The sequence below is a fragment of the Carassius carassius genome, chromosome 14, assembly GCF_963082965.1.
Source record: "Carassius carassius chromosome 14, fCarCar2.1, whole genome shotgun sequence".
Taxonomy (NCBI): domain Eukaryota; kingdom Metazoa; phylum Chordata; class Actinopteri; order Cypriniformes; family Cyprinidae; genus Carassius; species Carassius carassius.
Window position 1 is genome coordinate 10,315,419 of NC_081768.1, and position 20,731 is coordinate 10,336,149.

General features: G+C 35.9%; 2 protein-coding genes across 5 annotated transcripts in view; one reads left to right on the top strand and one right to left on the bottom strand.

The window, feature by feature from the left end:
* brf1a (BRF1 RNA polymerase III transcription initiation factor subunit a) overlaps positions 1-4,188 on the bottom strand; it is a 37,114-nt gene extending 32,926 nt beyond the window's left edge. The window contains exons 1-3 of the mRNA XM_059565980.1: positions 3,938-4,188; positions 2,118-2,326; positions 1,002-1,082 (exon numbers count right to left, since the gene is read on the bottom strand). Coding sequence (XP_059421963.1) covers positions 1,002-1,082; positions 2,118-2,295 — 259 coding nt within the window. The 5' untranslated portion in view covers positions 2,296-2,326; positions 3,938-4,188. The remainder of the gene's footprint in view (positions 1-1,001; positions 1,083-2,117; positions 2,327-3,937) is intronic.
* Positions 4,189-7,014: 2,826 nt separating this feature from the next.
* LOC132156909 (butyrophilin subfamily 1 member A1-like) lies at positions 7,015-20,291 on the top strand. 4 transcript variants are annotated; one of them, XM_059565984.1, is made up of 6 exons: positions 7,016-7,242; positions 9,903-10,250; positions 14,666-15,013; positions 15,535-15,810; positions 16,688-16,843; positions 18,618-20,291. In XM_059565984.1, the coding sequence occupies exons 1-5, from the start codon at positions 7,203-7,205 to the stop codon at positions 16,810-16,812; spliced, it is 1,137 nt and encodes a 378-aa protein (XP_059421967.1). In that variant the 5' UTR covers positions 7,016-7,202; the 3' UTR covers positions 16,813-16,843; positions 18,618-20,291. The 4 variants fall into 4 exon arrangements, with proteins under 4 accessions (XP_059421969.1, XP_059421967.1, XP_059421966.1 ...); XM_059565986.1 differs by lacking the exon at positions 18,618-20,291 and having other exon boundaries at positions 7,015-7,242; positions 14,888-15,013; positions 16,688-16,948; XM_059565983.1 differs by lacking the exon at positions 18,618-20,291 and having other exon boundaries at positions 7,017-7,242; positions 16,688-16,948.
* The last annotated feature ends 440 nt before the right edge of the window (positions 20,292-20,731 follow it).

Consider the following 20,731-nt stretch of genomic DNA (forward strand, 5'->3'; position numbering starts at 1 on the left):
CGTGTACATTCCCACACACACACACACACACACAAATAAAGTGGCCTCTGCAATTGCCTCCCAGGACACACACAGACCATACGGTTGTCTGACCAACTGATTCATCGGTTACTTCACAAAAGCACATAAACGCACCACACCTTCTGACTTCTCAGACTTAATAAGCTTCTATGAAAAACAACCATTACCATCTGGCTGAAATGAACCTTACACACTTAACTTGAAACCACATTACACAAGCTTAGTTTACAAAGAATCCCCCTTTCTTAAAAACAAAGAACGCATATACTTAACCATCTTGCTCAATGGTGTTGTTTAATGGAATGGAACATTATACGGACATATAAAAAAAAAAACACATTACTGTACAAGTTGTAAACTGTCAGTGACACATAGTAATGTCTCATATTCACAGGAAATCGGTTTCGAAATGCTTTGGCAAACTTAGGAACTGCATATTACAAAAAAAAAAAAAAAAGTTTATACTTTTAATAAAGACAACATAGAATTTACAATGATACTGATAAAAGGCAAAGAATAAATTAACATCTATAGCTCAGTATGAAGGAATCGAGACAAAGCGATTCAAATATTTAGATTAAAAACTCTACGAGAAATGAATGAAAGTCATGTAAAGGGTATAGAGATACCCTATAGGGTATATAGAGTTGTTTTTAACATTGATAAGAAGAAGACATGTTTTTTGAGCACCAAATCAGCATATTAAAATGATTTCTGAGGGATCATTTGACACTGAAGACTGGAGAACTGGCAAGTGAATATTCGGCTTTGTCTTCACATAAATAAAATACATTAAAATGGAAAACAAATATTTTTAATTGTTATTATTGTATGTCTAATGAAATAAATGTTGCTTTGTCTGCATGGGAAACTAATAAAAAACCTTTACAAACTTTTGAATAGTAGTGGCTATACTTTCTGACTGTCACAAAGGGTAAAAAGGCGCGAGATGGATGGCACTGATGTTCATGAACGCTCACCATTCTGCAGAGTGGCAGCTCGGGACTCCCTCCCAACCCCAGTTTGGAAGTTTCCTCCCAATGATGGCACATTTCCAGATGCTACAACAAAGCGAAAAATACAATATATTAGTAATACTAATATTATGAGAACAGTAAGATAGGAATGTCACATATTTCATAACCAAGCTGTATACCTGCGGTTTCCTTTTTAATTTGTTAAATGTATTTTTAAATGAAAGTTTTCTTTGTTTTTAATATTTTATGTTATTAAATACACTTTGTATTACCATTGTGCAGATAAACCTGCCTTGTCTAGTACTCTTCAGCTTACCCAATACTTCTAATTAATAATCTTACAAGAAAGGTAAAATCAACACCCATATTTATATCTAATATTAGCCAAATACATGTCTTCATCGCAGGACATTATTTTTTAAAAAACTTGACAGCCACCTGCTGTTTGAAGACGGTACTGCCGTACAAAACAAAAACCCTTAAACCATTTACATTTTTGTTTTGAGAGGAAATATCTGTACGTATTTTTCAATTATATTAATTTTATTATAAATCACCCCCCCCCTCCATTTGATTTACCACACCAGGTAAATTAAACAAATATGCCATGTACAGAATTATCAAAAATCTAGGACGGTTATTATATTTAGAAAAGATTATTCAAATTTAGAAATTTTGTCCAAGACTAGAAATTTCTTGAACGTTTCATAAAAGTATAAGCAGATTGTAATAGCATAAAATATCTCTCAGGCTAATGGTCAACTGAGATAATTTTACAGATAATACACGAGATCATTTACAACTTAAGAGAACAGTTTGTAGTCAAGGTTCATAACAGCAACCCTTTCTAATTGAGGCCTCCATTTGGACATTTCAGACAATAACTCTACAAACACTTTCATATGTAATTCATTGTGTTAAACAAACTGAGACAAACAGACGGACAAATAATATAAGACGTAACCATATACTGTAGCTTTTGTTTGGTCTGCCCCTTATTCTATGTCCATAGAACACAAATTCAGTTTCTCACATTGATTATTTCTTCATTTATATATTAAAACAAATTAAATTCACTGCAAAACTGGCCTTGTTTGGAGTAGATGAACCATCACTCACAGTCACCAGCAACAAACTGGCCAACGGCAGACGATCCTCCTCCACTGTTCTCCACGAAGGTTACCTCTGAAACGATGATGTTGTCTTCCAGCACCGAGCCGCAGCCCATGCACACAGCATCACCCCGGGCCTGGTCCACATCAATGTCCGTCCCCCCACAGTTCTTACACTTCCTCATGGTCACCACCAATCAGCACACTGGGAATTATCTTTACATGCATGTAAAAACATATGAGAGAACACAGAATGAATCATAGGTAGTACACATCTAAGGTGAACAGATTCAATGGCAAACTGAGAAAGCACGATTATAAATATAGGACTCCTATTTGATTCCTCCTAAGTGCTTAATAATGTAATTTGTTTATTACAAACATGCAGCTTTTCGCTTCACAAGACTTTACGTGATGGACTAGAATCGTGTATTGTGATGCGTTTATCAGCTGTTTGGATTTTCATTCTTATGGCACCCATTCACTGCAGAAGATCCATTGGTGAGCAAGTGATGCAATGCAAAATTGTTCCAGATCTGTTCAAAATTTCTCCAAACTCATCAATTTCTTGGAAGTTGTGTTGAGTGATGAATCATGATAAAAAGGGATATGAACCAGAGCAGTGACTTTGAAGATCTGGTGAGAAATACAAAAATCAATCCATCTCTACCACAGTGAAGCACAGAGCAAGATGCGTCATTATATATGTAGCTGCTGGTACTGGTGAGCTGCTTCACTGTGAAAAATCAATTAATGCTTTGGAGTGTAAGAGAATACTGCAGAATGGCTTGTTTCCCAAATGAAAAGTTATCTAAAGAGGAACAATCAGAATGTTATTTTTCAACCAGAAAATGCTCCTGCCCACCAAGAAGTGGCTTGAGAACAGGTCCATTAGGCTCATGTTTTGGACTGGTCACATTCTGAACCCTATTTGGTCTCATATTTTTAAGAAAGGGACTGCCCTATCTAGGGGTCCTTGGTATCAAAATAATTGAAAACACATGTGTGACCCTGGACCACAAAACCAGTCTTAAGTCACACAGGTATATTTGTAGCAATAGCCAAAAATACATTGTGTGGATCAAAATTATCGATTTTTCTTTTATGCCAAAAATTATTAGGATATTAGGTAAAGATCATGCTCCATGAATATATTTTGTATATTTCCTACCATGAATATACAAAAACTTAATTTTTGATTAGGAATATGCATTGCTAAGAACTTAATTTGGATCATTTTAAAGGCAATTTTAACAGATTTTTTTTTTTTGCACCCTCAGATTCCAGATTTTCAAATAGATGTATCTCAGCCATAAAATATCCTATTCTAACAATCCATAAATCAGTGGAAAGCTTATTTATCATGCTTATTTATAAAAAAAATTAAATGACCATTATCAATGATTTTGTGGTCCAGGGTCACATATGTAAATATAATATTCAGTGTTGTGGGCTCCCAGGTGATACTTTTGAAATCACTGGTCTAAGAAAATCTCCTAATGTTAAAAGCAACGCCGCTGTGAGGACACAAGGCGAACTGCACCTCTATTGATCCCCATTTGGCCCACGTTGCATTCTGACACACTCGGTACCGATTTAAACGCCCAGGACCCAAAATCAGAGATATATTAGATCCTCTAACATATGAACACCATCCTCGAGAGTCAAAATAAGATAGGCTTATCTAATGTCATGCAATCAGCAACGTGGCAATCGTATACTTGACAGGCAAATCTGAATTCTCCAAAAAATGTTGAAAAACTGTACCGATCTGTGCATATGTCGACTAATTTAATCATTAGGATTAAAGAGAAGTAGTAACGTTACCTCGAACAGTTAGAAGATAACCGAGCGCAGGCTTCTTCACCTGTCTGATCCAAAAAGCCCGTAAAAGGCCTTTCCGTTCCTGTCTGTCGATGCAACAACTGTTTTATTGCTTCTCATTCGTTTTGCATACTATATCACTGATTTATTAATCAAAAGCCTTGATACAGTTCTCTACATGACAAGCCGGTTAAAAACACAGCCACATGTTTCCAGTCAGCGTGCTATACGGCTCATACCAATGTGAGTGCGGAGGGGGGGGGGGGGGGCAATTCCTCGCCTTTATTATAATATAGAGTAAGAGATAATAACACAATATTATTAACGCTGCCGTTCTTTTAAAGCCAGTTGCAACGCAGAAATATGTTAATATAAATGAATACGACGCAAAATATACAATAGAGTATTAATTCATTACCAGTTTTCCCTGTGTGATGACATGGACGGAAACGCACTGGTCACTGACGTAACATGTAAACGTAGCTAGCAACTTTGTGTTCGATATACGTCAGCAAAATATCCATCATGTGCATGGTACAACACTAAAATGTATTATTTAAGACTATATAGTAGCCTAGGCTATGGAATCGGATGGATATATGTAGTTGTAATCAAAATTATTCAACCTCCCAGGGACTGCAGTACTTCACAAATACAAGCTTTTCTCATAATAATAAAAATATATGTCTATAACACTTTACTGCAATATTAAACGTGATAATGTCATTATATAATGCATATATTTTTGAGTTATAAGATTATTTAATAATACAGCTATATCATAATTATTCGACCTCTATTTAACGTTGCTGTTTTTAGTCTCTTATTTTGTATGGTGGGGAACAAAATGGTCTTAAAACGCAATTAAATGTTAAGAAACTTTTTTAGAAAATAGAATTAGTTCGAGCTGTTACACATATGTACAATTAGCCCATGCATGTGCTAAATTTGAGTAGCAAATATGACAAGATAACAGAGCTCTCAGCTCAAGTGAAGAAATAGTTTTATTACTTTGGAAAGTCTAAAGTCTAAAAAATAATGGCTAAATGAAGATTTCCAAGTCATTAAAAATACATAGAGACAGGTAGAGAAGGCGAGTAGCCTTATTCCTTAGCTTAAAATGTATTGTACAAAAAAAAAAAAAAACGTTTGATGGTGTAATATCATAATATCATAAAATGTTTGATCACAGCAACTGAGGAAAACATAAACTTGAAAAGATGGACTTGAAAGATGACCTGATGAAAGGAGGAAAATAATGAAGGACAATAAAGGAAAAAATTAAGGACATTGTGGATTCTTTGAAGTAACAGGCCATTTTGGCAAGAATTGTGATGCCTTTGGTGCAAACACTGAAGATGATGATCAATGGACTTTCCTGCTGGACAGTCATCCCAAAGTACACATCCAAATCTACTTCTGCTTGGTTCAGGGATCGGTCATAGAATCATCTTGAATGGCCTGTTAAGTCTCCAAATTTAGTTCTCATTGAAAATATGGTGTTGAATTTGAAGACAACAGTGGCAATGTGAAAGTCAAAGACTAGCAGTGATCTGAAAGCTTTTCAGACGAGGAATGGGCCAAGATTGCAGTACAGAGGTGACAGAAGTCAAGGATTTTGACTTTTGGGAGTTGAATAATTTTGAACATGAACGTTTAGAGCCAAACTTTATATTCTTATAATTACTCAAATGTGTATTGATAAACTTTCTCTGAAAGTGTTCAATTGTTTTCATAAAATTATGTATCTGCAGGTCTATGTATCTATGTATCTAAAATGTCTTGCAGGTCAAGGGTGCTGAATAATTTTAATTGCAATTGTTTGTGTATAGACTTATAATTATATATATTAAGGGTGTGACCAGAAACTTATCCCACAAGACGAGACACGAGACTGGGTTCATGGGGACGAGGACAAGATTTTTTATCTTTTTTTAAATCCTCAATGATGACATACATAGGGGAAAATAGTTATTCAGCTGAAAAACACAAAATGCTAAAAATCTAGGAGCATTTTGAAATCAACTTTGCTTTTTGTTGTTCATTGCTTAAAGTCTTTAAAAAACATATTAATTTGAAAAAACAATGAAGGAGTAAGTGTCTCAATTCATAAAAGACTTGTTTCACTATTGGAATCTGCTGAACAAATGATTCAATGACAAATGCTTTTTTTAAACGAGCAGTTGTCGCCACCTCCTGGAGGAAGAGTATTAGCGTTGCAATACATACAGGTACAGGGTAAAGATACTTTCGTTTTAAACGCTACTAAAATAAGTGTTTATACCCAAACTATAAACTTTTATCCCAGTACTTATGTTAATTAAATGTCTGTAACACAGAAATAATGATGTGTGGTTGAAAATACTTTTTGTGTTGCTCTTTCTGGATCAGCAGCAGCCTGAATGATTCATTGACATGGGCATCGACAAAACGTGCTTCTCACGCGCCACTGACACTCGCGATGTCAAACAGTTGTAATAGACATCTCTGTAAAAGAATCGTTGTCTTTTATGAATAAGATTGCTTGTGTGTTTGAATTGACATAGAGATCTTTAGACGATGAATTGTCACATCACTAAAATATATATAGTCTACTACTAAGATATATAAGTGGGTCACTCTTTGTCCACTTGCAGAGTGAAACTTTAATATATGTATAGCATATGTACGATTTTATTACTTTTAACGTTATTTGTAATTGGACAAAATTGTCTACAAAATGAATTGCCTACATGTCAATCAGTGCAAAAGACAGATTTCCATCATTGTGTTTTACAGATGTCTTTATTCTACATTCTGAATTGTTGGAGTCTGAAGTCTCTGAGCAATAATTGTCAGTCAAGTAGCTATAAGTCTCTTCATTATTTGCATAACATTGTATTTATACAAAAGCTTAAGATTTAATTCTTATCAAAATTTCTGTTTAAGCTTGCCGTTGTACATAGTGACGACTCTAAAGCATTCATCTACTTATAGTGCTCTTTGTACTTTTGATCAGGTGGGGCAACGCTTCTTGAAGTGAGTTGTTCTAACTTGAAAGGAATGAAGAGGTACGGGTACAAATAAACAGTCAAGTACAGTCCGTGTTTAGCCTACTTACGGAGCACACAGAAGCCACTTCTGAGCATGGCTTTTTTTCAAATCACGTAATTCATGAAGAATAAGATAAAGATTAATGTATACATTTTATTTCTAACTGGCATGTGATGATCAACGCTGCACTGAACTGCATCGTTATTTAAACCATGTGTCTGAACTCCAAGCGACAATGCTTTGGCTCATTTTGTGCGTCGTGGATGTTCTTGTGGGTAAGACTACATTTAATGAAAAGAAATTGAATGGAGTTATAATATAGGGGTGCATCTCAATAAATTAGAATGTCGTGGAAAAGTTCATTTATTTCAGTAATTCAGTAATATCTCAAATTATAATACTTAAGACCAATTAAAAAAATTTTTTTTATGTATTTATATATATTAGTGTTGGGCATAGATAATTTTTTTTAAACTCGATTAATCTCACTGTAATCTTGGAATTAATCTTGATTAATCTAGATTAAAATGGCTCATTTGAATTCTGCCGAAGGCATTCAGAATATATGTGTTACCCAAATAAAATAATGACTAAAAGCAACATTAAGTCTTTGAGAAAGGGTTTCTCAAGACAGGTGGTGCATCGGACAAGGGGCCCCATCTCCTTTTTCCAAAATATGGCGTTATTTTATGGCGTTATTTCCGTCAAATGTCGAGAGCACATTATTGTAGCGCGAAAGTACATTAATATAATGCGCAAGGGCGAATCTCTCTGCTTCTCTCTGAGGTTCAGGTCTGGTGAGTTTGCTGGTCAGTCAAGCACACCAACACCATGGTCATTTAACCAACTTTTGGTGCATTTGACAGTGTTGGCAGGTGGCAAATCCTGCTGGAAAATGAAATCAGCATCTTCAAAAAGCTGGTCAGCAGAAGGAAGCATGAAGTGCTCCAAAATTTCTTGGTAAACTTGTGCAGTGACTTTGGTTTTCAAAGAACACAATGGACCAACACCAGCAGATGACATTGCACCCCAAATCATCACAGACTGTGGAAACTTAACACTGGGCTTCAAGCAACTTGAGCCATGAGAATCTCCACCCTACATCCAAGTTTTGGTTTCCAAATAAAATACAAAAATTGCTCTCCTCTGAAAAGAGGACTTTGAACCACTGGGCAACAGTCAATTTCTTCTTCTGAATGTTCGTGTCTTACACTCCTTGTAAAGGGTGTCAATAATTGTCTTCTGGACAACAGTCAGATCAGCAGACTTCCACATGATTGTGTAGCCTAGTGAACCAAACTGAGAGACCATTTTGAAGGCTCAGGAAACCTTTGCAGGTGTTTTGAGTTAATTAGCTGATGGCATGACACCATATTCTAATTTGTTGAGATCGTGAATTGGTGGGTTTTTGTTATGTGAACCAAAATCATCACAATTAAAAGAACCAGTGACTTAAACTACTTCAGTCTGTGTGCATTGAATTTAATATATGAGTTTCACAATTTGAGTTGAATTACTGAAATAAATGAACTTTTCCACGACATTCTTATTTATTGAGATGCACCTGTACAACACTTTCATTGTGTCATACTTGTATGCCCTGGAAATCAAGCAGGATACACTAACTCAAACAGTGAAAATGCAAAATACACCACAACCGTTGGATATTTTTTATTTTAAACATAATTAAAGAAATGTAAAAAAGTCAGAAATCAGATTTATTCAATTAATATTGTGATATTTCATGTTTTCTTTTTGTTTTCATAGTTTTAACAATAATATAAATTTTAGGTTAAGGATTAATCGGAAGATTTAATGGAAAGAAACCACAAAGAATTATAAATAAACACTTCTGATTCGATACAACCTTGGTGATATACAGTGGCAAATATTTAACTTTAGAAGGTCTATTGAACTTTAATTCAGCTTTTTTTCCTTTACAACTTACAGTCATAATATAAAATTAAATTAGGATTCTATACAACATTATCAAGAAAGCACCTCAAATTCATGCCAGTGGTTGGTGAATCATTGTTGAAACAACACTGCTGAGAGATGCCTTTATTAAAAATTATTATGACATAGCTTTCTAAAATATTTTTTCAAGCAATATTTAAAGATGAAATACTATTTCATAATATTATAGATGTCACGATCATTAGATGGAGTGCCCATGAGCTTCAGTAGAGGGAACTCTAGTCAGGACCATTCCACCCATTCACCACCAGTTGTCACTTGGACACTAGCACCTCTCAAACTGTTGCACCACACCCGAACTACATTACCCATGAGTCACTGCATCACAATCACCCTGCCACACCTGCACCTCATTCATCAGCCAATTTCCTTGCCACACCTGCACCTCATTTACACACACACATAAAAGCAGCACACTCACTCTCACTCACGGCAAAGTCTTGTTTAGCCAGTCTGACATTTCCGAGCATTTTCTCTGTGTTTATTATTCCTGTGTTTTGACCTTTGGACTGTTTATTCCGACTCTGATTCTCCGCTGCCTGTCCCGATCCCTGCTTGTTTCTGATTACGATTCTGGTTATCCCTGACACACCTGACGCCATTCCTGATCTCTGCCTGTATGACCATTCTGTTTAATAAATGCTGCATATGGATCCGAACGCCTCCGACTCCTTGTTACAATAGATGTGTAACCAGTGAACAGTTACTTTTAGGGCTCTTAAAAGTGTTTTATTTTAGTTCTTTTACATCAGCTCAGGATTGTTTGGTACTGAAGGGCTTGTGATTGTGCAGATTTTTGTGGTACCACTAATGTCCAATGTTGGTGTTTTAATGGTACCAAAGTACAGTATGAAGAAAAAAACATTTCTTATGATATGATGACACCTTAGAAGTGAACATTTTTGGATTGCCCAGGGGTGTTTCTTCAAGCAACTCAAATCGTTCTGTCTCTTTTCAGCCTCGTTTGAAGTGACTGTCCCTAATAAACATCTGCTGGCAATTCAAGGTCATCCAGCTGTACTGGGCTGTGAGTTCACACCTGATCCTGACCTGTCCAGTCTGGTTGTTACCTGGCAACGACAGGAAGACTCACAAGTTGTTCATAGTTACTATTATCAACAGGACCAACTGGACCGACAGAGTCCAGAATACCACACTCGGACCTCATTGTATGTTTCAGAGCTTCATAAAGGAAATGCCTCTCTAAGGATTGCAGCAGTTAGACCAAAAGATGCAGGCCATTACATGTGCATAGTGAGCAACACAAAGGGAACAGGAAAAGACCTGATGGAAGTGACCTATGAAGGTATGCATAAGATTATCACTGGAGACGATATGTTGTAGCCTAAAATGTTCCCAGCTTCATTTTCAGTCACCAAATATAATATATAAAATAAATAGGCCTATGTCTGGTATTTTTATTGATCATACCTGATCAGTTTACAGAAATTGCAGCGAAAAGTCTCTTTTTTGTTATCATATTTCAAAAGTAATCCCAGTGATTAATTTAGGATTTGGAACAGAGAACCAGCTCCATTTCTAAAAGTAAATAAATAAATAAAAATAATTGAAAGAATGCTGTTAACCAAACAATTTGTGATAGCCATTGACTGTCACTCACAAAATCTGCTGAATAACCATACTGATCGGTGCAAATGCCAGCTGGTTAAATATATATTTAGATAAAAAAAGCAGAAGTAATTTGAACATCTGTAAGATAACCAAGATAACTATGTGCAGGCTTCACTTGTCTGATTCAAAGAGCATGTAAAAAGTCTTTCAGTTATGTCTGCATTCGGCAACAGCCTCCTTGTCCTCGGTCCTATATCCGTTGTAAAGGTCTTTCATTTATTAAGGGGACGCTGTTGTCCTAATTGTAAAAGAAAAATAAGAGACGCCTGGGGGGGACACCCCTATAGGGGCCACGATGACCACAGGTCCAGTGGTGGTAAATCACAACTTAAAACATGTTTTCATAAAAAAATACCACACGGTTAAACACAACCTCAGCTACAACTTATAGCTGAGGTTGTGTTTAACTGTGTGGTACACATGCGTTAACTCCGCTGCTGTTACCTAGAGACGAGTAGGATGAGAAATTGCAAATGAACTTTAGTAATTGTATAAGGTGGCATGAACACAGATTTTGGATAATAAATAAACAAAATAAATAACCGATCTACAAACATTTCTAAATTCATGTAAAACACACAATTTTAGTCTATTATTAATTCTACAGTAGCCTATTGAAGAATGCAATCATTTTAATTAGTTATTTATTTGCTTCACATAGGCACTATATTTTTATTAATAAATAAATTTCTCTTATCTCTTATTAAAATAATGCTTATTAATAAATATTAATAAATACTTTAACAAATGTATTACTTATTGTTAGCTCATGTTAGTTAATACATTAACTAATGTTTAATAAATGAACCTTATTGTAAAGTGTTACCAACAAATGATACTATAACATGATTCATTAACATTTTTTACATTATTTCTTAACAAATAGGCAGCCTATGAAATCTAATCTGTAATCAATCAGAAAATTATTAAGGTGATTAAAAAACGGTCATTACACTATCTGCCTCAGGAGATGATTGAGTTATGAAGAACTGTGAGATGGTGTTTTGATTTCTGTGAACTCTAGCATTGGGGGAATGTTGTTCTCCAGAGACATGCTGTCGCACATCTGACAAGCCACCGTGCGCAACAGAGAATACTCACCGACAAATTGTGCAATTGGCTTGTTACTCATTTCCGCTGACACTTTCCAGCCAAGGATTTGATTCCTCCCTATGTGAGTGAATTTAATGCCGTATATATACGCAAAAAAATAAAGTTTTGCAAAAGAAAATAAAGTTTTGCAAACGAAAATTAAAGATTGAGGAAAATAAATTTGCTTTTTGCAAACAAAAATAAAGAATTGCAAAACATAAATGAAACACCACGAAAGCAATGATTTTGCAATACATATTTTCCATGGTCATATCTATTAATTTATCTGCAAAGCTGCTTTTATGTAAACAAAGAACGCTTCTGTGTGCTGGCGTCCTCCCACAAGTTAAGATATTTTAAACAAACAATTGCAGTTACCCAAATGAAACAATACACATTTTAAAATGCTATAAAAGTGTGCACATCAAGAGAAATAAACAGCAGATGTTCATGGTAACAACTTCTTTAACTTGAGCAAACGCTGCTAATACACAGACATTTGTTAATAAAGTAAATAAAATGAAAACATGAATGTTTTAATGCTATTGAATAAAAAGAAACGATCCACTCGAAAGTCTCTGCTCATCATGACAGGGCCTGAATCCAGGGGGGCAGGGTTTCATATTTTATTGAAGCAGCCCTGGGCGCCGCCATTGGCTAGCGGACCCCCACCTGCTGTTAGCATTCCATTGACTCCCATTCATTTTGGTGTCACTTTGACAGCGAATAACTTTACATCTGAGGTGTTTAAAGACTCAATTTGTCCATTAATTATTTCTAAAGAAACACGAAAATGTATAAAAGGCTCCATTACCTTATAACTTACGTCATGGCCCCGTAGAAGCAGTTTTTGTAAAAAAATAGGCTAACGATTGCGTCATAACCTGTGACTCTCTGTCGCACAGTAGAGAAATTACCGTATGGACAGGAGGAGAAGCTCGCAGACAATCTTTTACTGTCTATGAGGCTATCGGGGGGAAAACTTTATTTTCCTTTGCAAAACTTTATTTTCCTTTGCAAAACGTAAATTTTTTGCGTATATATACGGCGTTAAATTGACTCCATACCTTCCACTCTCGTCGGTACTTTTGCATCCGCTTTTGTTTCAGCGCTGGACGCGAGGGGGTATCTGGAGCAGCCTCCGCCATGCCTCTGTCTGCAAAGAGACCCGCCCTCCTCTGATTCTGATTTGGCTGTGAACCTGAAACAAACCAATTAATCCAACGATGGCAGCGAGTAATTACTCAAGCAGGGGCAGAATAGGACGAGTCTTCACAGAATGCCGGTGGGATGATTTGCATTGGAAGCTGCATTGAAGACAACTCCGAAAATACGGGACAAACCCCGAACGGGACGCTCTATTTTATTCTCAAATACGGGACGATTCCGTATTTTTAAGTTACTGGTGGCAACCCTAGATGGATTTGCTACAAAAGTAACCATCACATGCAGAGAAAAACAAACAAATTAAAACATTAATAGACTACTATATAAATGAATACTACATTAATTCTTCAAAAATGATATCTCGATTGATGTGTGTGTATAGCCTAGTCTTGAACAAAAGTGTCTACTATAAATGAATGCATGTTAATCATGGTAAATGTGCAAGTTTGCTTTACTGTGTTTTGGAGATGTATTTAATCTATGAATTGGAATCTGAAGTCTCTAATTTGGCTTATAATTGTAAGTTAAGTCTCTTCATCATTCGCATAAAAATGCATTTAAACTTAATTATGCTTAAGACTTAAGCTCAAGACTAAATTCCTGTTAATACTGCTGTTTTAACCTTGCCCTTGTAAATAGTGACTGTCTGACAACTCTAAAGCATTCAAACTCTTCAAAAGATCTAGGTGGAGCGAGGTGGATCTTGTTGGTGTGGCTTGGCTTAACTTGAAAGGAATTGAAGCGGGACTCAGAAGACACGAGTAGCCTACAGTTCTTGTGTTCACTTGCGGAGCACACAGATACTGTACGTGTAACGTCACTTTAGCTTCTGACCATGGCTTTATTACAGATCACGTAAATCTTAAAGAATAAGATTAGAGAAGATTATGAAAAGGCTACGTTTTATTTCTAACTGGCATGTGATCAACCCTGCACTGAACTGCTTCGTTATTTAAACCATGTGTCTGAACTCCAAGCGACAATGCTTTGGCTCCTTTTGTGCGTCGTGGATGTTCTTGTGGGTAAGACTTACATTTAATGAAAAGAAATCGGAAGGCATTATAATATACAACTGTTTCAGTGTGTCGTACTTATAGGCAATGCATACCTTGGAAATCAAGGCTATACTCAAACTTTTTTATTCAAATTTGTAGTTAAAGATTTAATGTCTGGGTCTGGCATAATGATGAAGGGATGGTAAAAGTTTCTTTAACTAAGGGAATTTTTTTTAAATGTTAGTCTTAGATAAAAGTGAACTGAACTGAATTTTAAAATGTTTCATTGATTAAATTATGTCTTTCCTCTCCTGGGTCTGATGGAGTAAAATATTTTGGCAGAGCTAAATTGGAAATAAAACAGATGAACGTGGTTGATCCTTTTTTTAATCTATATATCTAATGGGTTTGACTTACTCATATGTTCAGTCCCTGCCCTAAAAATTACAGGGTAGATAAAGAATCTAAAGAAAGACTGCACTATATCTCAAATATTGACTGAATTTCTCTCTCTATATATATATGTATACTGTGTTTTATTAAATGGGTTCCATCCCTTGATTAATGTCCTACTGCGACCAGTTATCTTTAGGACTCTTGCAAGCTTCAGATTAACCTTTTTTCTTTTTCTTTTTTTTCACATCACAGCTCAGGATATTTAGCAGAGAAAACCTTGAGACTGTGAACATTTATGCTGTACCATTGCTGTCCAATGTTTATGTTTTAATAATACATCAAATTATGGAGGAAAATATATTTTCTTATGATCCCTTAAAAATGTGTCCAGGGGTGTTTCTTCAAGCAACTCTAAATTGTTCTCACTGTCTCTTTCCAGCCTCGTTTGAGGTGACTATCCCTAATAAACATCTGGTAGCAATCCGAGGTCGTCCAGCTGTACTGGGCTGTGAGTTCACACCTGATCCTGACCTCTCCAACTTGGTTGTTACCTGGCAAAGACAGGAAGATGCACAGGTTGTCCACAGTTACTATTATCAACAGGACCAATTGGACCGACAGAGTCCAGAATACCACACTCGGACCTCATTGTATGTTTCAGAGCTTCATAAAGGAAATGCCTCTCTAAGGATTGCAGCAGTTAGACCGAAAGATGCAGGTTGGTACCTGTGCACAGTGAGCAACACAAAGGGAACAGGAAGAGCCTTAATGCAAGTGACCTATGGAGGTAAGCATATGATGAACACTGGAGAGAATATGTTGTACAATCTTTCCACTTTCCAGGAGCTCCCTGCTTCATTTTCAGTCACAAAAAATAAACGTGTGAAACATTCAGTAGCTAGTTCAAGTCAGTACTTTTTGTTGAATCAGAAACACACAGTGCATTTTGACACAGATAAAGGTAATAGTAAACAAAAAGTCATTCATCTTCCTTTTTCATTTTATCTGTAAGTTTATTTTTATTTGAGGATTAAGTATTCTGACAAATTCGCAAAATGTATGTTTTTTCTGTCTATGTATCATATTTCAGCTTTCTCACGGTCATGAAAAACCTTTTCATTTCAAAGACATTTTACATTTTGATTTCCTGTGAACATAAAGTGTTCTAGTTATGCTTAACTGTAAAAAACATCAATCATTTAGACTTTAGGCCTACTTTATTGATCATTTGAAATGCCCATTACATAGATATATTTTTAATTTTCTACATTTTAACACAGCACATCTAATTATGTTTGTCTTTCTCAGCTCTTTACTCTGAGCCCAGGTTAAGCATCCATGTAAACTCATCTACTTTGAAAGTGCAGTTTGAGACAGAAGGTTTTCCCAAACCTGAGGTGATCTGGCTGGGGGAACATGACCAGAACCTCAGCTATAACCTGGAGATCCACGGCCAGACAGAAGATGGACTTTATTTCATAAAGAGCATCTGTGAGGCCCAGAAGCCAGTGATTAATATCTCATTTACACTAAAGAACCCCCTCCTGAACCAGAACCTGCAGAGACCAGTGGTTCTCAGCTATGGTAAATACCTTTATTTACTGTGTGCAAACAGTGTGTGAGAAACTGGCAGTTAGAGGCATGTCATTCAATACTATATGCATTTAAGGCATGTATGACTTGTTGCAAGTGATTTGTTGCCATAATTAAAAAAAAAAAAGTAACAAAGAAATCCTTTGTCTGCTTTAGGCGAGATTTTAGACCTGTCCAACTGCAAATCATTCTTGAAAGATAAGACAATGATTCAGTTGATAGATTTTTTCCTGTTATGAAACGCTGATGTGAGTAACACAGGTGGAAGCACATATTTGTACACTCCAAAAGGCAAATTATATTCATCTAAATATTTAAGTATTTAATGAGGCATGGGTGTTGGTAACACACGTTTAGGGTGTTATTTCATGGTGCAGTTTCATCTTCCCTACAGCACACTGAAACTGAGACTGTTCATTATATTGTTGGTTAGTTTTGCCACACCTTTTTTAAAACCAGAATGTAATTACTAGCAACTGTTGACTGTAATTTTAGATGGTTTTATCTGAATTATAGTGAAGACACTGTCATACATTTATACACAACAAAGGATGTTGGATCATTGATGTTAATAGTTAAGCTTTGTTTAATGAATAGTTAATAATTAACCTCTCCGTTTATTCAAAAATATATTTGCCTGCATTATTATGACTATTGTTTCTCTTAGAGATAAACATAAAATATATCTAATATATAGTATACAGCGTTTGACAGCTCAAGAGATTTCTGTAATAATAAGTTTGAATGATTTTGTGCAAGCGCTGTAGCTTTTTTACATGCTGTGATTATAATACTGGATTTAGATATGTATCTGTATTTAACTATTGATTTGACACACATTAAACCAAATAATCTTTTTCTGTTTCAGATGAGGACACCACAGACCATATGATCATTGTACTTGCTGTCCTCTCAGTGGTTTGCATTCTTCTGGTTATTGGCATCATATGGTTAGCAGTGCAGAAGCAGAACAAGCAGAGATCTTCCCTGTGATGATCTGATGAACCATGAGAATTAATGAATGGTGATGTAGCTGTTCCCAAAAGATCTGCATGCATGCATGTTTTGACTTTTTGTGCTAAACATTACTGGCATTCATAAAATGCAAATAGAGCATATGTTCATCAAACTGTTCTTGCGTTAACTGAAAATAATTGCAAAATGTACTTATTTTATGCATTAATGGATTTGAAAAATAATTTACACATCAAGAATGTCAGAGACCGTTAAAGTGGGAGTCATATGGGTGTGTGCAAAAAGTCATTTCTACATTTTTTGCAGCTTATTTATTAACTGACAGTTGCGCAGTTTTATAACATTGTTTTAAAAAATATAATAATATTTTATATGGAATTTATTTTAAATATAAAGTGAATGTGACATGACATACAGCCAAGTATGGTGACCCTTACTCGGAATTCGTGCTCTGCATTTAACCCATCCAAAGTGCACACACACAGAGCAGTGAACACACACACACCGTGAACACACACCCAGAGCAGTGGGCACTGGGCAGCCTTTATGCTGCAGCACCCGGGGAGCAGTTTGAGGTTCGGTGCCTTGCTCAAGGGCACCTCAGTCGTGGTATTGAGGGTGGAGAGAGCACTGTACATGCACTCCCCCGATCTACAATTCCTGCCAGCCCAAGACTTGAACTCACAACCCTTGGATTGCGAGTCCGACTCTCTAACCATTAGGCCACGACTATCTAACAATACCACTATGGTTGTTTATCCTCACACTTTTAATTGTCAGTGAAATATTTCATATTTTAAATATTGCAAAACATAATCCTGTACTTTACAAGGTAAAATTACTTCTTGTACATACCTTGACAAAAGTAATACACTGAACATCTGCGTATGTTTAAGTTTGTAATAAATATCTTAAGCAGTGATAGAACTATGGAGACAATCAGGTAAATGCATGAATGAATGATGCATTTATAAAGCGCTTTATTGTGTATTGCTGTACACCCAAAGCTCTTTACAATCATTACATATACAGTACATTTGGTCATTTTGCAGACGCTTTTATGCAAAGCAACTTACAAAGGAAGAAAATCAAAATCAACAAAAGAACAATGATATGCAAGTGCTATAACAAGTCTCTGTTAGCTTAATGTAGTACACGTAGCAAGTTTTATTATATAGTAAATAAAAAGAAAACAGAAAAATAATAGAGCATGCTAGTGTTAGAGGCCTATTTTTGCTTTTATTAATTGTAAAAAGAAATAAAATTGTTAGAATGCAACAAGATTAGAGAAGCTAATATTGACTTCAGTAAATCAGGCCATTACACAATAATTGTGAAACCATCAACAGCAAACTATCGTGTAATGCAAATGTGTCTAACACACTGTCACAACAGCCAAAAAATAAAAATAAAATATTGAATATAAGACTTAAGAGCCCAACTAATGGAAACACCAATCACCATTATGGTGACTTGAATTAAACAAACATTAGATTTAAACCCCTGTTAATTCTCAGCAAGAACATCTGTAGAACTCTAACAGAAATAAAGTCAGTCTGGTTAGTAATAAGTGAAGCTTGTAATGCTGTTTGTGGATTTGTTTAATCTTTCTCTGCTGTGATATTGAGAGATTTTCCTCTAAGGCAGTGGCTGCAGTCAGTTGTTGTGTGTCTGTTTGTCTCTTTTTTCCTATTCTCTTCTTTCCTTCAGTGATTTTGCTTGTTAACAAGCTTAGACATGCTGAGAGGACTCAGATTTTGTGGCTCAATGTGGTTTATTTCTTTGATCTTGGCTGACGTGGCATTGCTATGGCTTGCTTTCAGCCCAGATCTGGCAAACAGGAGCAGTCTGCATAAGTGCCATCATTCCATGCTACATGTGGGCCAGATCATCATTCTACGGCTGCCATATGTGGGCCGGAACTGGGCCAACAATATGTTGCTATCATCTGGGTACTGGGACATTAGAACCCATGGGTGAGCACCCCCTAATGGCCTCAATAATACCTCTTCCAGCAGCAACGTTTTTTTGGGTTTTCCCAGGAGGTCTCCCATCCAGATACTGACCTGGCTGAATCCTGCTTATTTTGAGTGGGAAACCAGTCTTGTGCTGCAGGATGATATGACTGTGGTGAAATTTAGGCATGCATACATTACAACTCCAGTTCAAATATAATTACACACATTCTAAGCATTGCACTCTGTCTGTAAACCTTTTTAGAAATATGTGTCATCTTAATTCTCTGTTCTCTTGTTTCGCAATAAATCTAGGGAGGGGACTGCCATATTGACAGCTTTGATTAATTGTATTTATAAGTAAAAAGGTTATGGTCTTTATGTTTCTCTTCCAGGCAGCTCAGTGAAAACAATATTTGTAGGGAAAACTGACAAACAGGTATAGAATTTCATGAGGGCATTAGATTATCACCACATTTACATCCTGGTAATTCACCTTAAAAAACTGAAATTCTGTCATCAGGTATGCATCTTCATGTCATTTCAAACCTGCATGACGTACCTTCTTCTCTGAAACACAAAATATTTCGAGTTTTCAACTGTTTTGTCCACACAATGAAAGTTAATGCCATTCAAAACAACACTGGATACCCCTGACTTTCACTGTATGGACCATATTTATTATTAAACTGGATTTGATTTAACACTATATTGACGTCAAGCTTGAAGCATGTTTCTTGAGGAGTGAAAACTTTGAAGACCCTGCAGAGACATTCATTCAATTTGAAATTCGTTCACACAGTGGTAGTGATACATTTCACAAATATGAATTGTTTATTCAGTCCAGTCTGTAAAAACTAAGTGACCTAGGAAAAATGTGTTGTATGTTTTTGTTTTCTTTTATTTTTGTATTATTTTTACTCAGCAGTCAAATCAGTGACACATTGTAACTTGAATGATGGTGGTTACACAACAAATCTTTACAAACAATGTTTTTGAATACAGCTAGATGCATGACTTGCTTCAAATGTCATTCAGAGTAACCTGAAGCTGGTGACAATTACACACACTACATTTAGAACAAATCACAACCCACAAGTACAAATCACAAGTACATTAATATAATGTACTGTAGCAATAATTTTACATAGTTGTTTATTAATCAAATGTTAAATGACTATGACGTGTTAAATTACTATGTCCTTCAGTTTCATCTTTTTAAGACGGTCTTTGTCTTGGTTAAAAGTCAAGTAAACAAAAAAACCTCCCATTTTATTTTGTTTGTTAACCTATGACATTACATATTTTTGTTTAAGTGGTAGTGTGGCATAAGGCTAAATAAACCAGTTAAAATATTTATGTATTTTTATTTTCATTCTTTTCTTCTGAGGTGATGTGAAAAAATTTTTTCTCAGTGACCTACAAAGGACAGTTATTCTTAAGATAATAAACATTACCTCATGCACCCACTGTGCCAGCAGCAAATTCTTCAGAATAGGAATGAATTCACAAACCCCACAGATGTCATTTGTTCTGAAAGGTTTTAATATTACCACTCACCCCATTCTATAGTGTATACCTCTGTGAATGTAGTTTAGAGTGAAAGAAGGGGTTTACAATAGCTGAGAAATACCAGTCTCTGAAGGTTCTGTTTTAGGAGTTGGTTCTTTAGTGTATTGACCACTGGCTTCTCAGCCTTACATCTGCTCTTTATGTAAAAAAAAAAAAAAAGCCCACTTTCTGTCTAGTCGCAGAGCTCCAGGTAATAGCTGAGGTGTTCTGGTTGTGTGGCCCCAGCCAGATCACCTCAGGATTTAGAAAACATTCTTTCTCAAAACTGAACTGTCACAGTGAGTTCATATGAATGATGAACCTGGGCTTTGAATAAAGGGCGGAAAAACACACACACATTCAGAGAGTGAGTTCAGTCTGAGGTAACTGAATTCACTATGTGAATATGTGTGTGTGAAGCAAAGATGCAC

Bases quoted from the DNA above. Each gene is read 5' to 3' on its own strand.
- LOC132156909 (XM_059565984.1), top strand. From the start codon at position 7,203: ATGCTTTGGCTCATTTTGTGCGTCGTGGATGTTCTTGTGG. The intron at 7,243-9,902 runs GTAAGACTACAT...GTCTCTTTTCAG, and splicing joins CGTCGTGGATGTTCTTGTGG to CCTCGTTTGAAGTGACTGTC. The intron at 15,811-16,687 runs GTAAATACCTTT...TTTCTGTTTCAG, and splicing joins ACCAGTGGTTCTCAGCTATG to ATGAGGACACCACAGACCAT.